We start from the raw sequence: 24,447 nt of genomic DNA on the forward strand, positions 1-24,447 counted from the left end.
TTAGGAAAAGAGCTCTTTATTCCACATCGTCCAATATTTTTACACAAGTAAAATAAAACGCATATCTCTATATACCGCGATCCGGGCGGGAGGTGGCGTTCTGGAACAAACGCCCCGACCACGCCCTGTAAACATGACGGGGTGGAGATGGGACAGGCGGGTGGGCAGGCGGGAGGCGCCGTCAGGGAGGGCCTGCCACCCGGGGCTGGCTGGCAGCGGGAAGGGACCCCGTATGTACACACACCTGGCTGCTGAGAGAGGCCTTGCGCTCGGTGGCTGGTCAACAGGGCCCGAGTACCGTCCACAGCACCAGCGCGAGGCCCAGGGGGATGAGGCCCAGGGGGGCGAGGCTACAGGCGAGGCCAGGCAGGGCACCCGAGCCCTCCACCCCGCCAGCCCCACCAGCCCCTCCAGCCCCCGCACCCCCGCCACCCGCCTGGCCCAGACGGCACTGGCTGCGTGTGCGGTTCTTGCGGGAACAACCTGGCCGCCGGCGAGGGCCCGTGGTGGGGGGCTCTGGTGGCTGGGAGCCCTCAGGCTGCACTGCGGTCAGCGGGGGTTCGGCCGAGCCAGGCAGGGTCCCGAATGGGGAGTCGTTGATGTGTCGTGGGCCAGAGCCGTTGCCCGGCGGGCTGTCGCCAGACGGCACACGTCCCTTGAGTGCGTTGCCAGCCGAGGCCGGACTCCCGGCCTCCAGCACCGAGGCCTTGTCCGCAGCGTCCGGCTGACAGCACTTGGGCAGCCCCAGCAGCTCCTCATCGGTAGGCCCGCCGGTCCAGAAGGGACGGGACGGTCTGGTGGCCACAGCGCAGCCCTCCAGGTCGGCGGTGGCCAAGCGCTTGAGGTCGCGGCCGGCCAGGCGCGGGGGCAGGCTGCAGGGCAGCTCGGATGAGGAGCCGCGGAATTGCTGCAGCCAGGCCCAGAGCGGGCGCGCCCGGCAGTCGCACACCCAGGGGTTGTCGTTGAGCCGCAGGTATTGCAGGGCCCGCAGTGGTGCCAGGGCCTCCGCGGGCAGTGCAGAGAGGTTGTTGGCAAACAGGTAGAGTGTCATGAGACGGCCGAGGTCCCGGAAGGCGTGTGGGTGCACGCGGGCCACATGGTTCTGGTGCAGCAGGAGGCGGTCGAGGCTGTGCAGGCCGCGGAAAGCACGCTCGGGCACGCTGGGAATGCGGTTGCCGTGCAGGAAGAGGTGCGTGAGGTTGCCCAGGTCGCGGAAGGCGTCGTCGGGCAGCGCCTGTAGCCCGTTGTCCTGCAGGTAGAGGTACTGCAGGGCAGCCAGGCCGCGGAACAGGCCGGGACCCAGCTCCTGCAGGCCGCAGCGGTCCAGGTGCAGTGTGTGCAGGCGGCTCAGGCCCTGGAACGTGGCGGGGTCCACGGCATGCAGCTGCGCGTTGTCGCTGAGGTCCAGCTGCTCCAGGAGCGCCAGGCCAGCGAAGGCGGCAGCGTCGATGTGGGCCAGCGCGTTCGAATGCAGCCACAGGATGGTGAGGTTGCGGCAGGCATGGAAGCTGGCGGCTGGCACGTATGTGATGCGGTTGCCGTGCAGGAAGACGCGCTGGCTGGCAGCCGGGATGTCGGCAGGCACGGCCTGGAGACCCTGCTGCGGGCAGCTTGTGGTTACCTTGGGCTCGTTGTAGCACACACAGGCACCTGGGCACGGCGCCGCCACACTCCACGCCTGCAGCCACAGCACCCAGGCCAGCAGCTGGCTCCCTGTGGGCAGAGCAGAGGGCAGTTAGTGGGCAGGGGCTCCTGCAAGGCTGGGGTTGTGCAGGAGGGGCTGGGGCTGGGCCCAGGATATGCTGCCGCCCCTGGGAACTCAGGTGCTGTGATCCTTGCCCCACCCGCCAGGTGGAAGCTGCTGCACAACAGCCCTCCAAGAGGTCGAAAGCTCCACACCGGGAAACGTCGCCTGCAGATGCCCACGTCACCCTGCCTGGCACTCAAACACATGAGCTAACACGCCCGCACCCCTGCCACTTGGGGTTAGCAGGTCACCCCCAAGGCCCAAGTGAAGGCCTCCTGGGATGGACATGCACACCTGCAGATACCTTCTCGGACGCCAGTGAACACAGAGCCCCCGTGGACCTGCCCGCTGTCCCTGTCCGTCCCAGCACTGACCCAGCCTGTCCCTGTCCCATCAGCCCACAGGCCAGGCAGGGAGAGAGGCCCTGGCAAACACTGGAGCACCAGGCCAGCCCCGCTCATGCAGAGGAGCCCTGGGCCAAGGATCATGGCCAGGCCTACCTCCTGGCAGCTTCCGCAGCAGCCCTCCCAGAGCGTCCTCGGGCTGCAGGAAGGGTGGGGTTGTGACTCAGACCTGGTGCCCTGCCCAGGCCCCCAGAGCCCCTGGGGCCAAGGCCTGCCTGGATTCTGAGGGAACCTCCCCACCTCGGGGAGCTGTGCTTTAACGAAGAAATTGCAGGGGCCTTGGTGAAGCCGGGAGCCACAGCCCCAGTGGCCCTCCTGCAGGGGTCTGGGTCCCACCAACAGGACACAGGAAACTGCCACAGCAGCCCCAGGCTCCAGAGCAACTCTGCCATCACAGGATCAGGAGCCTAGGCCCTGAGGGCAGGCGTAGCAGGGCAGGCAGGTCCAGGGCTTGGGGAGCACTGCAGCCCTGCCCCGTGAGCCCCTCGGGCAGGCTGCTCCCTCCTGCACATGCCCTCCTCACCGCCGCTTAGTGCTTCCTGGCCTGGCTCAGAACACCTCCTGCAGCCTCCTCCCCTCAGCCTCATTCTCTGCTTGGTCTCCTCCCTGGGCGAGGAGCTTACTCCTTCCCGGCCAGTCAATCTCTGCACAGTCCAGCTGCCCCCAACGCTCCTGCCAAGACACGCTCCCAGCAGGTTCCGCCCCAGCCCAGGGGGCTGCAGCTCCCCTCTTCCCTCCCCCATCTCAGGGCCTCACCAAAGACCTAGACCGGGTAGCAGACTCCTCCTGGGGTGCTGTATCCAGGCTGGGCTCACCAGCAGGGCCACATGCCCAATACTAAGCTCCCTGCCTATCATCCCACCATTAGAGCCACCGCTTTGAATGCTGAAGGTTCTTTCCGCCTTCAGGAGTAAGTCTATTAAAATGTGAATCCCCCTGGGAGGGTTATGGCTTATCAGCTAACACTTGAGTTATCAGCTAACACCTTCGTTGACAGCTAACACCTGCGTTGACAGCGAACACCTTCCTTGGCAGTCAGCTGAGAGCAGGATTCTGCAGACATAAGGCCGGCTAAGTGCTGGGGCTGGAGCCAGGAGGGAGAAAGGAGGGGACCACAGGCCAGCTGCCCCCACCCAGAACCATGACCTTGGGCCCCAAACCCCCACTAGGTCCTCTCTGCCAGGGCCAGTGCAGACACTTGCCCCAAGCCCAGAGGCCCAGCAAGCCGGGCATGTCCAGCAGTCACAAGGAATACGCCCTCCCAGACTCTGGTCCCCAGGTACTGGGAGCACCGTCTGCACAGCCTAGGGGCCTCCTCTGTCTCCTGTGCTCTGGTGGCCACTGGGGCTGGGCCATTTGTTGGCTGCTGGGGACATGGCAGCCCCAGGACCACCCCCTGCCCAAGCCCTGGGTGCCCCTCCCTGGGCTGGCTGCACACAGGAGGCCATGAGGGGGCATCTCAGCTGTTCTATTTAAACTGCTGGCATCCTCTCCTGGCTCTCTCCTTATGGGCCTCCTTTGGAAAGTCGGGCCTGATTAAGCCAGCTCCCACGGCATCTCACTGTTGCCATGGGATGTGACTGTGCTATGAAAACAGTACTTCCTGCTCCCAAGACCTTGTGGCAGAGGACAATCTGGGGCAGGGTGAGGTGGGGCCCCAGGTACTCATCAGGCCAGACTCTGGACCTCACCACCACGGGCTGGGCCGCACCACCAACTTGGCTGCCAGCGGCCGTCCATCATGACCATACCCACCACATCACTGACTGCACTGTTACCACTGCACCCTGACCATTGGCTCCCAGGCCTGCAGCCATGGTCTGTGAGCTTGGCTGGGTTGGGGTCAGCTGACCACTGGAACTGGCCGGCTCCTCCAGCCTCCAGCTGTTGCTAAGCGGGGCCCCCAGAAGGCTATAAGCCATGAGCTTGGGGCCGTGCCCACTCTATGAATGCCCTGAGATAGGCACCAGTGTTGAGCCACGCATGGGGGAAAGTGGCAGAGCAGCCATGTGGCTCGGCCCTGCCAGGAAGCGGGCAACAGGCACAAAGACATGGCTCCCCTCTCGCCGAGGCAACTGCTTTTCGGAAACCAACTTCTGATGGTCGGTCCCTCAGCACGAGCCCTGCTGTCAGCACAGCGGCCAGCGGTGGGCTCGCTCCTCGCCTCAGCCACAGTAATTGGCTCCAGCCTGGCCCCCTTGGGGCCTGCCCGCTGGTCTCCATGGCAACCCCTCTGCTGAGCAAGCAGAGGGGGTATCTTTCTATGAGATAATCAAACCCAACTTTGTGTCATGTTTTCATTCTCACAGCAGGGGCCTGGAGACCCCACCAGGTAGTGGGAGGGTGTCCCCTGGCCCCACCCCCTGGACCCTATCACTCACCTAATCCTTCCCAACCCTAAAAGTCCTCCCCATCCGTCCCCCTGCCCCGTCCCCAGCCTGTCCTCCCAGCCCATCCTCTCATCCCACATCCCCCACCTCCCAACCCATCCTCCCTGGCTTTTGCAGTTCCCTGAGCCTGAGGCCTCTCTGGCCTGCAGATCTGCACTCGCTGGTCCTGCCCACTCATCAGAGGCCCCCAGGTTGCACCCTGCCTCACCTGCCTCTCCTTTCTCTCCCCCCAACCTTCCCACTGGCCCCAGCCAGCCACCCATTCCCCTGGCCCTACCTCCCAGTCACGCCCTGCTTCACCGGGTCCAGTGGGAGCTTGCCTCCTGCACACAGGGTGAGAAAACAGTCCCGCCCAGCTCTCATACACAGAAATCATCGCGAGGCACACCATGCCACACCAGGGTCCTGGTCCCACACCAGGCCACCAGGCCCCCTCAGCTAGCTTCCCGCAAACCCAAGCCAGCCCCTCCTCCGCCATCCCTCCTTTTTCCTCGGGCCTCAGCACAGAATGGATGGGTCAGGGGTTTTCTCTAGTGCCCTCCCCATGGAGGGGACCCCTGGGTCACGGCTAGGAGCCCCCACCTTAGCCCAGGTCTGCTCTGGAGCTGGGGCAGGGGCACGAGGGCTATGGTTGGTGGAGGACCAGCCACTCCGGCCTTGGGGATGGGGGCACAGCGACCAGACTCTGCTCAGGGTCTCTCCTCCGGGCCAGCTGACGAGGCCCAGAGGCCTCGAAGGCCATCTGCACTGCTCACCCTGATCCAGCTCCTGGGCACTGCAGGGGGCGGGGAGGAAGGTGGAGGGAGCAGGAGAGAGGAGCAGAAGGGAGGGGAGCCAGGAGGGGCGGAGGCTTCTGGGGAGTCACCAGCAGCCGCAGGAGCCAGTGGGCAGCGGGCAGGCAGCTGCTGAGGTCAGCAGCTCAGAAACAGGGTGTGCTGGAGGCTGCAGGCACGGGGAGGTCTTCAGTGTGTTCCCTGGCCCCTGCCGCTCCCGGGGCCCCCCAGCCTGGGCTGAGGTTGCAGGAGTGCAGCTCCCCTGAGGTCTCATGGGGATGCCTCTGCCCCCACAAGCGAGGCCAAAGAGATGGCACAGGGCTGGCAGCCTTGGAAGCCCAGAGCACGGACTCAGTGCCCTCGGGCCTCTATGCCTCCCTGCGGCTATGGGGTGGCTGTAACACCCCCTTTGGGGGTCGTTACAAGGGTCCACCAGCTGATATAAAGAGGCGTGAGTTGGAGCTGCATAAGAATCAATTTTCTTTTTGGTGTCATGAGCCCATTTTACAGATTAGGAAACCGAGGCAGTGAGCAATTAAGCCATGGCCTGCTCCCACTCAGAGCCGGTCCAGGAGGAAAGGTGGGCAAGAGAAGGAGTCACAGAGCTGCCAGAAGGGGCAGGAGGGACATCCAGCCCAGGCCTGAAGAAAGGCCACTATGTGGCCACGGCAGGAGAGCGTGGGCAGCTCCCTCCTGTGCTCTTGGTGGCTGGGAGGGGACGTTTCCCGGGAGGTTCTGAGCTGCTGCCCACCCCCTGGAGGCTGGGGTCAGCCGTCTGTGGAGGGGCCAGACCGCCGTAGCATAGCTAGGACATCAGTCTGCTCAGGACCCTCTCGAACACCAAGAACGTCCCATGAAGGGTCATGTCACAGACCGCAGTTACAAGGCAGAACAGGAGGCCACAGTCAGCACAGCCAGGCCAGAAATAGCTCCGAGCGGGGGTGGGAGCCAGTGGCGTCCACACACCACAGAGGGTCAAGGCACCCGTCACGGCTGCACCCATACCCCTCCCATCCCTGCCAGCCCCCAACTCACGACAGGCTCACCACCCGCCCCCGTCGTCCATCTGTCCCCCCTTGGTCATAGTTGTTTCTCATACTCACCACCCACCTTCCGTCCGTCCTCCAGTCATAGACATGCGCAGTGGCAGCACACGTGGCCAGGGCGTTTCCTGGGCCCTTTCCCTAGCTCAGGTGCCAGGGAGGAGGGTGGCAGCCACTCCCGTGAGGCAGCCCACCCTCAATAGTGCCCTGTGTCTCCAGAGGTGTGGCTACCAGCTCCCTGCCCGGCTGTGCCCCTCAAGGCCCCCTCCTTATTGATCTTTTCAGGACGCAGCTGTGGGGCAGGGCAGGGTGGGCTGGCCAGGTGGATAATGGGCAAGGTGACCTACCATGGCAGGAGGGTATTGGACACAGGGCTGAGCAGTTCCAAACACCAGGCCAAGCTGCGTGCAGTGGGGGAAACTGAGGCCCACTGTGGGCAGAGCCGGCCTCCTGACTGCACTGTGCACGGGTGGACCCGGGGTGAGCAGGCCAGGTCCCTCTGTCTGGTGAGCTCTCCCAGGGGCTAGTGTATTTAGCCGTTCTACAGGTGAGGAAATGAGGCTTGGTGGGGGGTGGGGGGTCTCTTGCTCACAGCCCAGGAGCCGGTAGGATTCTCAGCCCTGTGGTATCCAGTTGCTGAAAAGCCTTGCTGGGCAGTAAAAAGTTAAAGCTCCCCCACCCTTACCTCACCCATCAGCCCCACCTGGAACCCAAAATTTCCAGCCGACACAGCACCTGGGAGGCAGCTCTGGGACCTTTCAAGGCAAGGAAACAGAGAGTGGCGGGGGAGGGTCTGGCCTGCCTGGGAGCTGGAGGCCCTGAATGCAGAGCCCACCCACCAGCGTGTTCCCCAGGGGGCGCCCTGTGGTCGGGATGTGGTCCTGGTTGTCACACCTGTGGTCCAGGAGCGGGCTGACCACAGGTGTCACGTGGGGGATTGAAGGGACCACGGAGCCCTGAGCTGGCCCCAGACAGCAGGCAGACATCAAGGGAGGAGCCCTGGAGCTCACTGCCAGGGTGGGGGTCCAAGAACACCCTCTGATGGGCAGGACACTGGGCCCAGCCAGCAGGCCTCAGGAATCCATCCTTGGCCAAGGCCAGGCTGCCAGCCTGGAGGCTCTGGAGCCTCGCCCTGTCCAGTCCCCATGCTCTTCACCCAGAGCCCACCTCCCTCGGCCCCCACCCAGGAGCCCCACATGGAGGGCTGATGACACCAGCATCTGAAGCCTCGTCCAGCCCCAGGACCCTGCCTATGCAGGCCACACCCACACTTGCAGCAGAGACTCAGCCAGCATTTCCTCCCCCCCAGAGTCTGGACATCCCCGTCCCCCCACCCCCGCCCCAGCAAACCCCCCACTCCATCAGGCCACCAACAAACGCCCGCTGCCTAATTACCTGGAGAATTCTGTCTCCACGACCAACTCATCAGGGTCCTGAGGCTAATTCAATCCGGGGGCCAGTGTAGGCTCAAGTCCTCAGAGGATGCTAATGAGAAATTGGCCAGTGGCCGACATGCCCCTGCCCCAGGGAGGCTCAGAGAAGGGGCACTCCCCGTGCCAGGGCCTGGGACCTACCGCCACACACCTACCACCATGCCCACCCGCCTGCCCAGATCCCCGTCCACTGCCAGCTCCTGTCCAGGACTGGATGCCTAGCCTGGCAGGGCCAGCATGGGTCCTGCCCTCCCCGCAATCCATCCCCCACTCCTCCCGGGACCCTGCATCTACCGCCAACACGAAGCTGACCATTCCTGCGAGGCCCTGACGGCAGCCTCCAACAGGGCAGATGCAGCGCAGGAGCCCACGCTTGGGGTGGTGGGGTGCACGCCATGGGCACACACAATAGGAACGCACTCTTGGAACTTGTGCTGCTGGGGCCTGCGTGATCAGGGCACAGAGGCGAGCCAGCCAAACAGCAGAGGGGCTGCTGTGCAGAGGCTGGCAGACATGGGAGCCCCAACCAGGAGCCAGGAGCCAGGCCGAGGGGTTCTGCTCTCCTCTGTGGTGGGAGTTGACGGGTGGGCACATTCCCAGGTGTCCCCGAGCCCTTGGCACTTGTCAACATCACCGACAAGGCAGGCGGTGGCCTCTGCCCAAGCAGGATCTATTTGGCTATGGGAAGACAAATGCAGGTCTCTGGAGGCCCTCAACCGCTCACCCTTGGGGATCAGCCCGTCCGGCCTCTGGGCCGCTGTGGATTAGCCCCATCTGGAGGGAGCAGCTAGACTGAAGCCCACCTTCGCTGTCCCAGGAGAGCCGAGTTCTCGCAAACGCTCCCGACCAGGGTGGCTTGGGCCCCGAGAAGGGGTTAACATGGGCAGGGTGCTTGGGGGCTTTGAAACTGAGCTGGGAGAGTGAGGGTGGGGGGCAGCACTCGCCAAGAAAGACCGTGGGGAGGACCAGCATGGTCTGCTGAGCACCCCTGGCCAGAGGCAAGTGTGGGGCCCAGGACCCTCAGCCTGAGATGCTCCCATTTGAGTCACCACCAGCTGAGGTCACTGCATCCAGGGGCCGTGGGTCCACAGGATGGTCCGGGGAAGCCTGTTGGCAAGGCAGCCTGCACGCCAGTGCCTCTCTCCTTTCCTGGACCGAGTTGTCCCACCTTTGTTATTTGTTCCTAAATGGGAAGAGTTGTCAGCCAAGGCCTGAATCCTAACATCTTGGGAAGTGCATCAAAACTGACTTGCTGTGTCCCTTCCTCCCAGCCAAGTGGACAGTGTGATGCTAGTGGGCCAGCGAGCCAACCCCTGTGTGACCTGGCCACAGAGCCCAAGAGGAGGGTGTGGGGTCCTGAGGAGGAGAGACCCCCACCAGCCCAGAGGTGAGTGAGTGGGTGGCCAGCGCTGGGCAGACACGAGACAGCCCTGAGCATTCCAGCAGCAGTGCCTTGAGGCCATTCAGGGCCTTCTTGGTCGAGCTTGTCTCCCAGGGAGGCCCTGTCCATCCACCTTGACATCCCGGCCTCACACAGCACCAAGCACCAGTGGAGGGGAGAGTGGGGGGAGATGGGGCCCTCGCCTCCCTGGAATGCCCAAGTCACAGATGTCCCTCACTCCTGGAGGTTTTGCTACATCCCACAGCACGAGGAGATGACCATCAACCCCACTCCTCAGACAAGGGCACTGAGCCTTATCAAGGTGCGGTGACCACAGGGAACCAGCAAGACCAGGGCACGGGGTCCAAGACCCCCCTCCTGCCACATCAAGTGACCAGGGCAGGCCCTGAGCCCCAAGTGACCCAGATAACAAAAAGGGGAAGCAGCGCCCCTGTAGCAGGTGAGCTGCTGAGCCCCTCCCTCCAACACATGCTCTGTGTTCTCTGACCCCCAGAGAGGCTTATCCTTGGCCCAAGCTTTCCGCTCCATGGGCTGCCCGAGGTGGACCCCAGGGTCCAGGAGCCCTGGGCTCAGATGCCAGCTCTGTACACCCTCACCAAGGGGCTGGGGAAGCTGTCTCTACAGCAGTGACATGAGGATGACAACAGGCCAGGACCCACCTCCCCGGGGCCCCAAGATGCTTCCAGCCTGGAACCCCACTGAGCACCTCCACCCAGGCTCTGGCTTTGTGGCCAACACCCTGCCTCCCCAGGGGCTGGTGTGGGGCCTCTGCCGCTCTGACCTTGGGCAGCCCTGTCTGAGGCGAGGAGCCCAGGCAGGAGAGGCCCACAGCTCACAGGTGGCATCCGCAGCCATGCTGATCACTCTACTTGTCTTGAGGCCCCTCCTGCCTGGCATGGTAGCCCTGCTTTGTCCATGAGAGGCTGCATCTGGGTGGGAGGAGGGCACGGCAGCCAGGCCATGCTGCGAACACACCTAGGGCAACCTCCCTGCCTCCACTGAGCTCAGCCTCAGCGGAGGGAGGAGGCTCGGAGACGGGCGTGGAGCCCAGCACAGATGGAATGGCCTCACAAGTTGCTGCTGCTCCTCCCGCAGCGCTGGCACACTCGGCGGGCCCCTCTGTGCCCACCCTCCACCCGTGTTAGAGACCTGTGCTCACCCCACCCCAGACCCAGGACGACAGTGATGCAGTACTCGCTGAGGGGTTAGGGAGCAGGGCGACGAGGCTGCTCCCCCGGAGAAATGTCCAGAGGAAGGATCTCCACCATGGCCTCCGGGGCGTCCAGAGCAGCTCCTGCCTGATCACCCACACCTGCCAGTCGACAAACCCCACTTTCAGCAGAGCATCCCACCACCTTCCATGCTTCCCTAGTAAACGCTACCAGAAAACCAGGTGTCTGGAAAAGGTGCCAATGCCGACAATCGTGGCAATGCCTCCAGAGGAAGCAGAGACAGTGCAGCGAATAGATAGAAATTAGGGAAAATCTAATCAGTGTCCTCGTAGGGATAGAAGAGGATTTAAAACAAGAACTGGGTGCTATGAACAAGGAGCCATCAGAAAACAAGAAGAGTCCCTGGAAGTTAAAGATAGAATTGCTAAAATTATCCCAAAAATCAATAGAGAGGTTGGAAAACAAGGTTAAGGAAGTCTTCCAGAAAGAAAAACAAAAAGAGAAACAGGGAAAAAATGATGACATTCAGAAGACAAATACAGATCCAACACCTGTCTTAGGTAATTCCAGAAAGAAAACAGAAAATAGAGGGAAAAAGTTATCAAAGAAATAATACCCGAAAATCTCCCAGAGCTGAAGGCTCTCCTGGGTGAGTGCCTGGCACAACACGTGACATTCACAGTGTGATTTCAGGTCTCTGGGGGTCAAGAGAGGAACAGGAACACGGCAGCAGACTTCTCCACAGCACACTGGACGCCAGAAGACCACAAAACTGCAACGGCTTCAAAACTCTGGGGGGAAACTATTTTCAACCTGGAATTCTGGACTGGGCCAATCCAGCTTGAATAGATTTGCTAACATTCAAGGGCTCATAGAATGATTCTTCACTGTGCTTTCCTTGGATAGTTAGCTGGGAATGCGCTTCAGCTAAAACAGGACATAAACACGAACCCCAAGAAACACTGGGTGATGAAAGGCAGTCAGGGGTGGCTGCGAGGGGGCCACAGCATGCCCAGCCCAGGAGGGGACAGCATGACAAAGGCCTAGAGGGAGACTTCCCCTGGGGAAAACGAGACACCCAGTAGAATGCCTGACACAGAGAATAAGCACATGAGGGTGGCATATGGGACAAGAGAAAAAAGACAAAGTCAACTGTGAACTCCAGGAAAAACAAAAGGCCAGACGAGAGCAAGAGGGTCACCCCCTGTGGTCAGGCAGTGACAAGCATTTATGTGACCTGGATTAGGAAACACTGGTTATGAATTTAACTGTCGGTAGTGAGACAGCCACACTGGGGAGTGTGCTGGAGAAGAGGGGGCTGGGGTAGGAGACATGGAAACGTGAAGATAACCACCTGGAAAAACAGGGAACATGGCAACAGCAGGTGGGTTGGAGGAGGGCTACAAACCAATGCCCCAGACCAGCCTCTGAGGGCTGGGTGCAGGCTTTCACTTTGAGCAAGATATGGCCGACCACAGTGTTATCTTTTTAAAAAGACTGCATACTTGGCAATGAAATCTCAGAAACAGAGATAAATAAAAAGAAGAAAATAAAGCATATCTGCCAGAAGGTGGAGACGAACGTGGGTTAGCAGCAGGCGTCTCCAAGGTGCAGGAGGAGAAAGCGGGACTGAGAGCTCTCGAAGCCTCCTGGTGCTCAGCCCAGCGTCTGGCTGATCTTCAGCGGCTGCTCAGCCAAGGGTGGCCAAGGACGCCCCCAGCCTTCAGGGACGCTCCAAGCTCCTGGCTCCAGGGGCCTCTGAAATCCAGACTCTTGAAGGGACAGCTTCCAACCTGAAGATCCATGTGTGCCCTGGGCCTTTCACAGTCCCACCACCTCCAGGCAGCCCCTCCCACTGTCTCTCCTCAGCCCTGCCTGCTCCCAGGTCACAGATCCGACCCCCTGACCCCAGACTGGGGACCCTCAGGAGCAGGGGATCCAGCGGATAAACCCAGGGCCTCTGGGGTAGGAGTCTGCAGCCCCTGGGGAGGGCTCCCCTGACCTTGGCCTCTATGAGAGCCCCAATCGCGTTTCTGCATCCAAATGCATGACACGCAGGCAGGGGTGACGTGAATAAGTAATTGCTCTTTTATTAACGAGTGATAAATTATTCCTATATGATTGTGTGTGATAACTCTTCCTTATTTGAGATCAATTTGGGATGGAAATTGTTGGCGGCTTCTCACCAGTGAGGGTGGGAGGATCAGGCACGCCGCTGCCTCCTGGAAAAGCAGGTCAGTGTATTTCGGCTACTTCCTGAGGCTGATGCACCAGGCGCTCCTGGCAGCAGAAGGGGGTCGGCTGCCCTGGGGGCGGGGCTGGGAGGGTGGCCTCATTTCCTCAGCACCGGCCCCCATGACAGGTGCCCAGCATGGCCTCTCCCACCCCACACCCCGCCTCACTGGACCCAGGGCACCGATGCCCCCTGGCAGAGGAAGGGGCAGGCTGGGAAGGAGTCCCTGAAGGCCCAAGGCATTGCTGGGGACTGCCGCGGCCAGGCATCAGGAGGCAGGGGGCCATCTGCAGGCCACACTCCACTCATCCCCGCTGTGTAAACCTGAGGACCTGGGCAGCCCAGCCTTTCACCCCACAGAGGACATACCCAGCGCCCAGCTGGCCTCCCCTGCCTCCCCACCCAGGCCGGCATGGCTCTACTTCACCAAGCCTGACAAAGGCATTTGCCTTTTCCCTAAAAATTTTCCTAACGAATTCACATCCTCATTCCCTTCTCACCCAGCCCAACATAAAAGGGTCCCCAGCGCGAGCCCAGGCCTGGGTCAGACAGACTTGCTCCCCACCCAGTGCCCTTGGAAGGCCCTTGGCCTGCTCACCTGCAGACGACCTGTGAGGGGCTGCACACAGCAGGTGCTCAATAACCACTGAGCCAAGGAAAGAAGGGTTGCACCCCAAAGGCCTCCCTCACGTTGACCCCACACCGCGTGGCCCCAGGGGGCCAGGGGAGCCCGGTGTGGAGGAGGAAGCAGACGTGCAGGGAATGGGGTGCCCTTGGCTGGTGACCACAGCCCCCACAGGCCCCACCTGCTCAGAGCAGCACCCCGTGGCTCAGGCCTCTGCACCTCTTCTGTTGATGCATCAGAAAAATCCAGCAACCCACTGGGCAGGCAGCCAGCTGCCTCTCGCCCACCCTCCTACTGTTCCCTGGTCACAGGCTCGCCCCTGTCATGAGCCAGGTCACCCCAGCCCAGACACGTCGCCCTGCTCAGCTCAGGCACAGCGAGCAACCTTCGCCTCTCAGAGCCAGGTCTGTCATCTGTAAAAGGGGGAGGCTATGTCTGAGAACTTGACAAATCACTCCCAGGGTCCGTGAAACCCCCACCTCTGTCCACTGCCAGGTGCCCCCTTTGCCCCACACCTCAATGGTCAACTTGGCAGGTTTGCCTTGCTTGTTTCTGCACCCCCGGGCCATGGGCTCCTCGGGGCAGGACCGAGGCAGGTCCAGGGCTGGTGATGGCACAGGAGATGCTCCATAAACGTCCGTCACGTGAATGTAAGAAGTGTGAGGCTGTGGAGATGGCTGTCCCAAAGGTGTCCAGGCCCAGGAGAGTCCATGGGGCACTGACGTCCCCACTGGGCGAGGCAGCAGTGCCTGATGCCAAGGGCAGCTTCACTTCTGTTCCAGGCTGAATGTCTGTGCCCCACCTCCCAAATTCATATGCCGAAGCCCTAACCCCCAATGTGATGGTATTTGGAGGTGGGGCCTTGGGAGGTGATTAGGTTTACATGAGGTCGTGAGGGTGGGGCCCCATGATGGGATTAGTGCCCTCGTAAGAAGAGATACCTGAGAGCCTGTTTTCCTGTGAGCAATGTGAGGAAGGCGGCCATCTACAAACCAGGAAGAGAGCCCTCACCAGAACCGACCCTGCCAGCACCCTGATCTCAGACTTCCAGCCTCCAGAACTGTGCAAAATACATTTCTGTGGTTTGAGCGTCCGTCTGTAGCATTTTGCTATGACAGCCTCAGCTGATTAGTACAACAAATTTCTTAAAACTCTGGTATATTTTTCCAGATTTTTCTACAATGCACACGAACTGGTAAAATCAGAAGAGTTTTTAGTTTGTTCCGTTTGGTCTCATGTGCCAACACTGGATGGGGCAGCTGGCCCAGGGTAGGGTGGGTGAGGCCAACCCCAGGCAGCGGGAGTCCCTTTCAAGAGCCCCGTGCTGTGGGGTCCCCGCCTGGTCTCCCAACCTCTACAAACCCATTCCCTTGGCTGAAAAATGCAGACGACAGGCCCCACCTCGCAGGGTGTTGAGGCCACACAGCTCATGCAGGTCTGGTGCGCACAGTGGATGCACAGGAAATGCCCGGCCCACCCGCCCCATGGGAGCACCTCTTGTTGCCCCTGGCAGGGGCCACGTCTCCCCTAACGGAGGGGAAGTTAAGCCACAGCTAGCAAGGGCATGATGGCGCCTGACGTGACCTGACCTGGCCTGACCTGAGCTCAGGCAGCACCCCCTCCTTGCTCCCAGACACCCCCCCGGAAGGGCTCTTCTTCCCAGAGCCCCACCACACCCATCCCACTCCCCTCCCCAACCACAGTCTCGCCCCGAAACCTGGACTTAGCCCCTATGGTGCCACTGAGGGAGCAGGCGAACAAGCAGAGCGCATGGAGCTTGGCTGGGGTCTCGGTCCCTGGGCTCCCACCAAGGGTTCTCGGCAGGGAAGGGGCCTCAGCTAGGCCTGAGGGGCCCTGTGCGCATGACATGCCAGGCAGGGCCTGACCCCACCTGGGCCTCGGGGCAACGTGGGGACAGTGAACCCACCAGCGTCCACATTGGCCACCCGGCAGGAAATGAGCTGCGGGGGTCAAAGCGTGAAGGTCTGCAGCCCTACCTCCCTATTTCCCACCACCCACCCCAGGGACATACTGCCCCACCAGAGCCCCTTGTACTGACAAGGATGGTCCTGCTGTATCAGGCTTCCTGTGATCTGGGGGTCAGGGGAGGCAGCCACGGAGTCGGGAGGGCTCCGTAGAGGCACTGACACCCCCCCACACCACCGCCACCCGCCTCAGGCCAGCCTAGGGGCTGGGCCACAACTCCAGCAGCAGGTGAAGAATGGAGTCCATTAGGGCCACCATCTGTCTCAGCCGTGACGGGCCCTCTCGGTGACATCCAGGAGGTGTGTAGATGGAATATCTTTATGGGGAGAGTTTTTCTTTTGCCAATTTTCGAAAAGGAAGCCAGACACTTGTCACACCTGTCCCCGTGTCAGCCTCTGCCTGACAGAAATTGGGGCTGAGGCAGGGAGATGAAAGACAGCCTGGACATGGCCGGAATGCAGGGGCCATGTGTCACACGGCTGGAGCACAGAGCAGTGGGCTGGCCTCCTGCTGGGGCATGCCGCCATCCACCTCTGCAGCCCCCACCCCATCCTTCCAGCCCGAGCTCCCCGAACCCCTCCCTCTGCACCCCTCTTGGTCCCACAATCTCCTCATCTGACCCCTAACTCCCTCCACCCTGCTGCCCAGGGCCTCCTGAGCCCACCCCAGGGGCCCCGCCGCACGCACTGGGCTGTCCTGGAGTCTCTGGGCTTCTGCTTGCACCAGGAGCCCCCACCCCCTCAGCCAGCAGCTCCAGGGCCTCTTTAAGACGTAGGCCCAGGGTGGCCTCGGTGAGGGCCCAGTGGGGGACCCAGGCCTCAGGCTCCTCACCAGCCTGCCAGCACCCACACCCTCACTTCTCTCCCCTGGGTACCTAGTGGGCTTTGGGGTGTCTCCCAGGGACCTGGAAGGCTGAATATGTCACAAGAATCTCGAGGTCCCTGCTGCCTGGCATGGGGCTGGCCTGAAAGTAATGCTAGAAAGCACTTGCAGGGGAACAGAGGTGGAAGCCAGTGGCCCTCGGGGACCTGTCCAGAGATCCCCGTACCCCCATCTGGATTGTGCATTGTGGTGCACGGCTAACCCCACCAGGGGTGAGGAGGGTCCTCCCCAAGGGAGGGGGGTCACTTGCTAGGCCATACTCAGGAACCACAGCCCCAGGCCCCCCCTCTGCCCTCCATTAGTCCCTGTCATGTGGGGAAGGCCACCGCACAGTGGGGGTTGCTCACTGCCAGGGCAACATGACAGTCCTGCTGCTTCCTCAGATGGCCCTGGGGGTCACGGCCTCAGCCCCCAAGGAGATCTAAGAGCATGGTCCCCACCAGGTTCATCAGCCACTGCCTTACATGGCCTCATCCTCCGGGAGGCCCTGGGGAGCCTGGAAACGGGCTGGACGGGTGTGACTGGCCAGCTCTGTGTTCTCTGAGGACAAGTGGGGGCTGGATGTGTCCCGAGAGAGCAGGGAGGCCTAAGCCTGGGCAGAGGGAGGGAAGAGGCAGTGGAAAGCGTGGGAGGGATCACGGCAGGGCTCTGGGAAGGGTGAGGGTGGCCCAGGACACCAGAGCCCACTCGCAGGTTCCTGGCTGGGGTGTGCTGTGGAGGCAGGTGAGAGAGCTGGGTGCGGGGTGTCCTGTGTGACCTTGGGACCCACAGCCCTCCCGAGACCGCTCTGATGCCCAGTGCGTCCTGGTAGTCAGCCAGAACTGGTCTTTCTCTGGAATTCTGCTTCCAGCCACATCTTTGGGAACAGTAGATGCTTCTGGGCCAGAGGCCACACGGGGGACAGGTGGCCCACCCTCCCTCTGCCCGGTTCCCGTCTTGCCCAAGGACCGGGCAGGAACACTGGCCTCCTTCTCGCCACACCAGAAGGCTGGTGCAAAGTGAGCTGTGGGGCAAGGGTTCACACCCACGTGGTGAAGCAGGGAGACCCTGAACCTCCTTCCAAGTCAGCACCGTAGCCAGCTCAGCACCCACCTGCCCCAGGCCCCCGCTGGGCCTCCGCCTCTCACTGAGAAAGGCAGACACCCCATGAGGGCCCCAACTTCCCCTCCCCCAGTCACTGGCCCTGCCTGGGGCCTGCACCTCCCACTCCCATCCCACTGTGTCCCCCCAGCCCCATTTCTCACTTGGGTCCCCATGGCATTAACTAATAGGTCACAGACCCCCCCCCCCACTTGGGATGGGTGGCAAGGACCTCATGCAGAAGGGCTGGTGGGGGGAGGGAGGCCCCAACAGGGGCTCCTCCTCTGCGCTCAGCAGAGGCTCCTGCTCCAGAGAGGACAGTGGGGCCCACACCCATCACACACCTGCCTGAGTGCCACCATGATGTCCCCAGGGCAGGGAAGGACCTGGGAATCTGAGGAGGCCCCTGGGACATGGGGGCCCCACGAAGCCCCATCACAGCCTCTATTTCCACGGCAAGTTCCAGCTCAGGGCAGGAGGTTCCACCTGAATGGGAAGGGGCCCCAGGAGCTGGGACAGTCAAGCCCCCACCAGGGGCTGTCCCGTGGGCATCATTCACCACTGACTCCCCCTTCACAATCTCCTGTGTGACATGGAGGCTCAGAGGGTGAGTGGCCTGCCAGGTGCACAGCTGGCTCTGGGCTGAAGTCCTGGGCTCCCAATGCAAGCCCCATAGGCCCTCAGCTAGAGCAACTCCCCCAAAGGTTGGCACCTCTGCTCTCTCTCCAGACCTGTGCCCTGGAGGGGACCGCCCTCTTGAGCCACCTTGGGCAACTGGCCTGCGCCCGATGGCCAGTGGCCAACCCTGAGGGCTAGGACCACCAGCTCCTGAGACCCTGGGAGCTGACTCAGAGCACTGCCTGAGGCCACCCTACCATTCGTGGCTCCCTGCACACCGGTGCCAGGCCCAAGCTAGACTCAGGGACATGGACGTGGGGAGGCAGACACAGGTGTGTGTGCCAGGCCTGGGGCCAGGGAGCCAGAGTGGAAGAGACGTTCCCAAACCAGACCCCCTGGTCCAGGCCTCATGGGGGGGCAGACACAGGAGAGTTCAGTCAGGAGGGGCTGGCCGGCAACATGTTTTAGGAAAGCATCTCAGAGCCTGAAAGGAGGATGAGATGGCGGGCAAGGAGACGTGGGCGTCTGAGGCCACGGGCCCGGGAGGGGGGGCTAGTCCACAGCAGAACTTTGATGAGGGATAAAAGGGGACGGGCAGGGAGGGGTCAGACTTGACACTGGACTTTGGGGAAGGGTAGAGGGAGGTGGCCAGGACATGGACCTTTGGCCCAGATGTAGGGGGTGGAGGGGCAGGTGGTATAAGGGCGATCACCACCAGACAGGCTGAATCTGGGGGACCCAGGACACCCAGTGGAGCAGAGCAGCACGTGTAGGGAAAGCGGTGTGGAGCTGCTGGGCAGGGGCAACCTAGGAGCCTGAGACCCCCACTCAGCTGCACAGGCCTGGCACACAGCCGGGAGGCAGCAAACGTTTGCTAACCAACCACTGGGACCCAAGGGCCAGACAGAACTCCATGACAGGCCAGGCTAAGGCCTCAGAGCTGGCCCTGCCAGGCAGGCCAGGAGGCCAGTAAGTCTGGGGGCTGTGGATTCCCCGCCGGCCTTGAGCCCTCCCCTGCCTACCATGTCCACTCTTTGCCCCTCCCTATATACTGAGCACCTACTATGTGCCTGGAGCTGCCACAGGATGCCATGAGCCAGCCACCCACCCCCACCACCCCCAGAGCCCAGCACCCCACACACCTCAGACTCAGAGGGTTTTCCCACCCATGAAGGCATCGAGTGGGAATCCCACCTCTGGTCGACAGCCGTGGATTACGGACAAGGTCTCTGGTGACCAGGAAAGGGCAGTGCTGCCCAAGGTCACACAGCAAGCCAGTACTGCAGAGGCTGATCCAATGGCTGCCCAGACTTCAGGGCAGGGAGAATTCTGGCAGGTCCCTGAGCCCACCCCATCTGGGCTCTGGCAGGAGGTAAATAAAGGCAACATCTCAACAAGGTCACAATGGCTGGGACAGACCGGGCACACGGTGCTGGGCCCAAGCAGTTGAGGGGCAATCTGAGAGGGCTCCCGGGAGGAGGTGAGGGACTTAGAGCCTCGTCTTGGCCTGAGCCCCTCAGCACTCCACCCCCTTCCTCGATGGGCCCCTCACCCATCAGCTTCAGCCTTAGCCTGACATTTCCCGTGACATTTGCTGCAAAGAAATAGAGCCATAAACCCAAAGGTTAAATTTGCACATTGCCTTGCTGCCAGGAGAGCATGATCCCTCCACCCACCAGGTGCTTGGCTGCAGGATTTGTGTGGGATGGCCCACCCACCCTGGAGCCCCTGATGGACCCAGGCCCTCCAAAGGACCTCAGCCACTGTTTCCCAAAACAGGAAACTGGATAGGTTACTGGATACACTAGACCCTGAGTGTGTTACACAGGGGTGGTAAAGGAGCTCTGTCAGCACCTCTTACCCAGCCATTCCCAAATTTGCTTGACCACGAAACACTTGTCCAATCCCCACCAACATTCCGTGGAACCTCAGTTCCATGGAGCGTGATCTGTGATGGCGTTAGGCCAAAGAGCATCCCCCTGGGGCACCGGGAGGCCGCCTGAACAAAGCTGAGTCAGCTCCTGACACCCCGGTTCCTCCACTGGGCTCCCCGTGTCACCATCAGCCCAGCTCCACGTGCCAGGGCCTGGCCGGGGCTCACCACCTGCCAGGCCCACCTGGGCCAGCCCTAGACAAGCACGGTTCCTCCCCAGGGCCCCTCCCCCTCTGGGAGGGCTGCCGACAGCCCTGCCCTTCAGCTCCACCTCCTGCCCTGGGTTGGCGGTGGGGGCGGGGGTGGGGGGGGGCACTAGCAAGGCTGTAGGACAGGGCCGCCATGGCCCATTCTCTATCCCCAGGCAGGGAGAGGCAGCGGGCCCACTAGGAGACAGGACTGTAAGGACACTCCGGGGCCGGGGTGGAGGCTAAGTGAAGGGGGCAGGAGAGAGACAGCCCCAAAGCGCCGGCTGCACTAGGGCTGGACCAGCAGCAGAGCCGGAATCCTGATGAAGGCCAGGAAACAGATTCCACTTGTGAGTAGCAGAAATGCAAACCCAGGGGTGGGAGAGGCCCGAGGGCTCTGCCCCCTCCACTTAAAAGGTTGGGAAGGGTTGGGATCAGGTCCTGCCTCCTACTGGGGGAGGGGCACCTGACCACGCCCCCGGGGGACCTAGCAGGGCTGCACCAGTGACACTTCTCTGGTTGTCCAGCTGCACAAGCACAGGCAGTGTGAGAGGCCGAGGCACGTTTGGATAAATAAATGATGGCGTATCCTCGGGAAGGGATTCCACACACACCCGCAAACCCATGATACACAAGAACAGTTCCCAACGTGCAAAATGTTTAAAATACAGCGACCAAAGAAGAAACTGCAGCACAAGACACCCGGCCGGGCCCACACGATCCAGCAACGGCACCAGGAGATGCAGGGGTGCGGATGCTGCTCTGGTTGGGCTGCCATTTTCAGCTCCGTGGCCACCTGTCCTTTAAAGCATTTAGTCCTATAAACTCAGGTGGGCAAGGACCACATCCCTTCACCTGCCTGGCTCAGAGAGAGTCTGACAGGCCAGGAATAAGTGAGTGAGTGAGTGAATGAACAGGTGCCTGAAAGCAAACGTGGCATCTGGGAATGGACCGCTGGAAGGGGCAGGAGCAGGCGGGCCACAGAAGGTTAGGCAGCCTGGCCTAGGGGTCAGAGGTCAGAGCCCTGGGCACAGGGCAGCCTGAACCTCATTGACTGTGCAGGGCCAAGAGCCATCAAGAACCCCAGGATGGGGCCCGGGGGCCAGAGTGCCACTCACACCTACTCCCCATGCTCACTGAGACCCCCATTCTCCCATTCCTTTGGCTCAGTTCACTGGTTCTTCATGCTCCTGACCCCTCTCTGGATGCACAGACTGAGGCTCTACGGAGACTTTCTGGCTACAGGCCCAGGAGAGCAGGAAACACGGCCCTGGCGGGGTGAGTTCCTCCTGCCTCCACCAGCTGGGCCCCTCCTGGTGCTGCCCCAGCTGCCACAGGCCTCCATGCCACAAAGCCATGAATTCAAGGCCAGGGCAGGGAGCACTGAGGGGCCGGCCCAGCATGCCGGCCGTCCTGGGGGCAGTGGAGGGAGGGTGAGGTCGGAGTCTAGAGAGTGGGGGTTGGGACAGCTGCACACATCGGGCCCCTCACCGTCTGTCACTCACAATGAACAAAAGCAAACAAACCCTGGGCCCCACCACGGACCTGGGGCAGCCCTCGGCCTCCCCTGTCTTCCAGAGCCCGAGCACATCTCCTACGGACCCCCTACAAGCCCTCTTGCTTGTTGAGACCCCCTGGGCCAGGCTCTCTTCCATGACCACAGGGAGAAAGCCAGCTCTGATCTAAGGGCCCCCGGCTGACCATTAGTCCTCACATAGGGAAACCAAGGGTCAGGGGTTCTGCAGGTTCCCAGCTGGAAAGGGGCAGAGCAAAGTTGCTGCCCCGGTGTGGGGGACACATCGGTGGCCACTTCACACCTCCCGCAGGGACCTCTCTCCCTCCCTGCCTCCCCACCTGCCCACCTCCTTCTCCAACTCCCCAGTGACCTCCATGGGCCTTTATTTCCCATCTGCAAATGGTTAGGAGGGAGGGTCCAGCTGGCAGTGCAAGGGTTCCAGGGGGACTTCCCTCTGTGGGAACCATTGAGTGGGGCAGGGGGGTAGTGTTTTCAGTATTTTGAAGGCAGAAGCACTGGAGTCAGAACTCCGTGGGGGCCTCACCCTTTAAGTGTCCCCAGCAACCCCTGAGGGAGGCCCAACTACTGACCATGTCACAGGTGAGGAGACTGAGGCATGGGTGAACTGCACACCCAAGGTCATACCACTGTCGGTGGCTAAGCCAGGACCCACATCCAGGCCCTTGTTCTCCTGCCACCCCACACCCAGGAATCAGGGTCTGTGAGCAGCCTTCTGCCTTGCAGGGACCTGGTTCCTTCCTCACCTCAACTGGAGCAGAAGTGGGAGCGGTGATGGTACCCACTTTAGAGATAGAAAGACTGAGGCTTAGAAAAGGGGAGTGGCCAGCCCCACTGCCCACCTCATCATGGGACCCACCCCTCTGTTTCACCCCCACACAGCCTATAAGGATGACCTACTTGTCCTTATTCTACAGACAAGGACACTGATGGGTGCGGGGGAGAGCAGGTGGCGTGGCCCTGCCTCTCTGAGCCCTGGCCTGGGGTCCTCCTCACCACAGTGAGAGCGAGTCACCAATACCCTTACCTCAGACCTCCACACAGCACCTGAGGCAGCTGACACACCACAGAACCTCTCATCAAGAAGGCTCTCGCCATGGAGACCCCCAGGCACCGGGGGAAGAGCTTTCCTGAGGTCACCCTGGGTCAGCCGTGGGGTGGGCATATACCTACCCTGAGCTGGACCTAGTGGCAGACTGCAGAGCATGCCGGGGGTCTGGCCTGTGTGTCACGGTGCTGACCTGGAGGTGTGAAATGGGCCTTCCCTGCCTAGGTGGGTCCCAGCCCCCATCAGCCACCACTGCCCCAGCCTGGGGGGAGGGGTAGGAATCAGACACTCCTTTGGCCTCACACCCTGGGCTGGGGCACTGGGCCCCCAACACACATTCCCTGGGCCTCTGCTACAGATTTGGGTGGAACCTGGCCACGGGCTGCCTGGGCACACAGGGGCACCCACGTCTGGAGGCAAAGAGACACATGCCGATATGCTCACAGGCACACACGGTCATGCGAACAGAGACACACGTGCAGACGCATACCGAGTTCACACACACACAGCCCCAGGGGGCTGGGAGGGGACAATCCCGGACACGGGGGTCGGATCCTATAGCTGGTTTCTCACCCTTCTGAGCTCCGGCTGCCCAGGGCCTCCCCCTTAACACACGTGCATGTAGGCACAAGAATGGGCCCCTCGGAGGGGACCTAGCGTGCGCCAAGCGTGGAGACCACAGCAGGCACGCTATGTGCATGCATGGCCGTGGGCGAGCAGGCGGGGGCGAGGACATGGATGTGCACCCACAGCGTGTGTGTGTACGCGTGCACACGGGGCAGCCTGGCATGCGTGTGCACATGCGGTGTGCAAGTGTGCAGCCCTTGTAGACATGTGCACGTGCAAAGAAACGTGTGCAGCCTGCGGCACCTTGGAAATAAGCAGGGCACCCTGGGGCAAGGGGGGGTGGGGGGGGACGAGGGGAGCACCCTCCAGGCAAGGCATGTCCAACTCCCTCTACAGGAGGTCACCCCCAGCACCTCACACCAGGTAGGGGGGAAGGGTCCCATGAGAGCTGCCAGGGAGGGGGTGCTTGGAGCCCCACCACCTCTGGTGCCCCTCAGCGGAGCCCGCAGGGGCCCTCAGGCGCCCTCAGACTGCGGATAGGGGGTGCTTGGCTGCGCCTCTCCTCGCCCGCCCCCTGGGGGGGACAGCTCTGGGCCAGCCCCGCCCCCCACGCCCTCTACTGTCGCCAACGCCCCCATTCATCCTGCTGCGGTCTAACCCCAGAAAAACCAGATGTCCTGAGCTGAGTCCGCGGGTCGAGGATGGAGGCGGCTGGACACCCCCCACCTCTGCTCGGTACCCGGGTTTCTTCAGACCTGCTCATTAACCCCTTCGCGGCCGGGCGATCAGAGGCAGGACCCCACCCTTCCAGCCAGCAGTCCCCACACTAGCCCCGTCGCCGCCGCCGCCGCCAACTTTCCAGGGAAGCGGCAACTTTTCCTGCTGCCGCGGGCTCCGCCCTCCCGGGGCCGGGCAGCACTGCGGTGGCCTCGCGGCCGCGCGGTAACCCTCCGCAGCCTCGGCAGCCCGGGCGCGCCCCGCGGCTCAGGGAGGGGCGCACCGGTCCCCGCCCGCTGGCCGGCCCGGGCGCGGCACTCACCTCCGGCGGACGCCCTCTTCATCTTAGGGGTCGGGCGGGGCGCGTCGGGGACCGAAAGTCGCTCCGGGGCCGGCGCCCGTCTCCCCGCGGCCGGGTCCGCATCCAGGCGCCGCAGCTCCGGCCCGGCCCCGGCCCGGCCGCGGGACGAGGCTGCACGCTCCGCCCGGTCGGCTGGGCTGGCGGGCGGCGGCGCGGAGGCGAGGGCAGCCGGCCGGGAGCGGATGAATGTTTTATGGGATCATGTGGTTTGACGCGCGAGCGCTCCGCCGGGTCCCCGCCGGCCGGGCCAGGCGGGGCGGGGGCGGGCCGGGGCGGGGCCTGGCGGCGGGCGGGGCGCCCACCTGAGCTCG

The 24,447-nt window shown here is 62.3% G+C and overlaps 1 protein-coding gene across 1 annotated transcript; it reads right to left on the reverse strand.

Annotated features, from left to right (window-relative positions):
• On the reverse strand, positions 1-24,174 carry RTN4R (reticulon 4 receptor). Its single transcript, XM_059894433.1, has 2 exons — positions 24,098-24,174; positions 1-1,713 (listed from the first exon to the last, which is right to left on the reverse strand). Exons 1-2 carry the CDS (start codon positions 24,117-24,119, stop codon positions 281-283), a joined length of 1,455 nt encoding a protein of 484 aa, XP_059750416.1. The 5' UTR covers positions 24,120-24,174; the 3' UTR covers positions 1-280.
• Positions 24,175-24,447: the final 273 nt, after the last annotated feature.

Source organism: Balaenoptera ricei, chromosome 14 (genome assembly GCF_028023285.1).
Source record: "Balaenoptera ricei isolate mBalRic1 chromosome 14, mBalRic1.hap2, whole genome shotgun sequence".
Lineage (NCBI taxonomy): Eukaryota > Metazoa > Chordata > Mammalia > Artiodactyla > Balaenopteridae > Balaenoptera > Balaenoptera ricei.

Coding starts and splice junctions, on each gene's coding strand:
- RTN4R (XM_059894433.1), bottom strand. CDS start 24,119: ATGAAGAGGGCGTCCGCCGGAG. Junction 1,714..24,097: donor GAAGAGGGCGTCCGCCGGAG/GTGAGTGCCGCG, acceptor CTCTGCCCACAG/GGAGCCAGCTGCTGGCCTGG.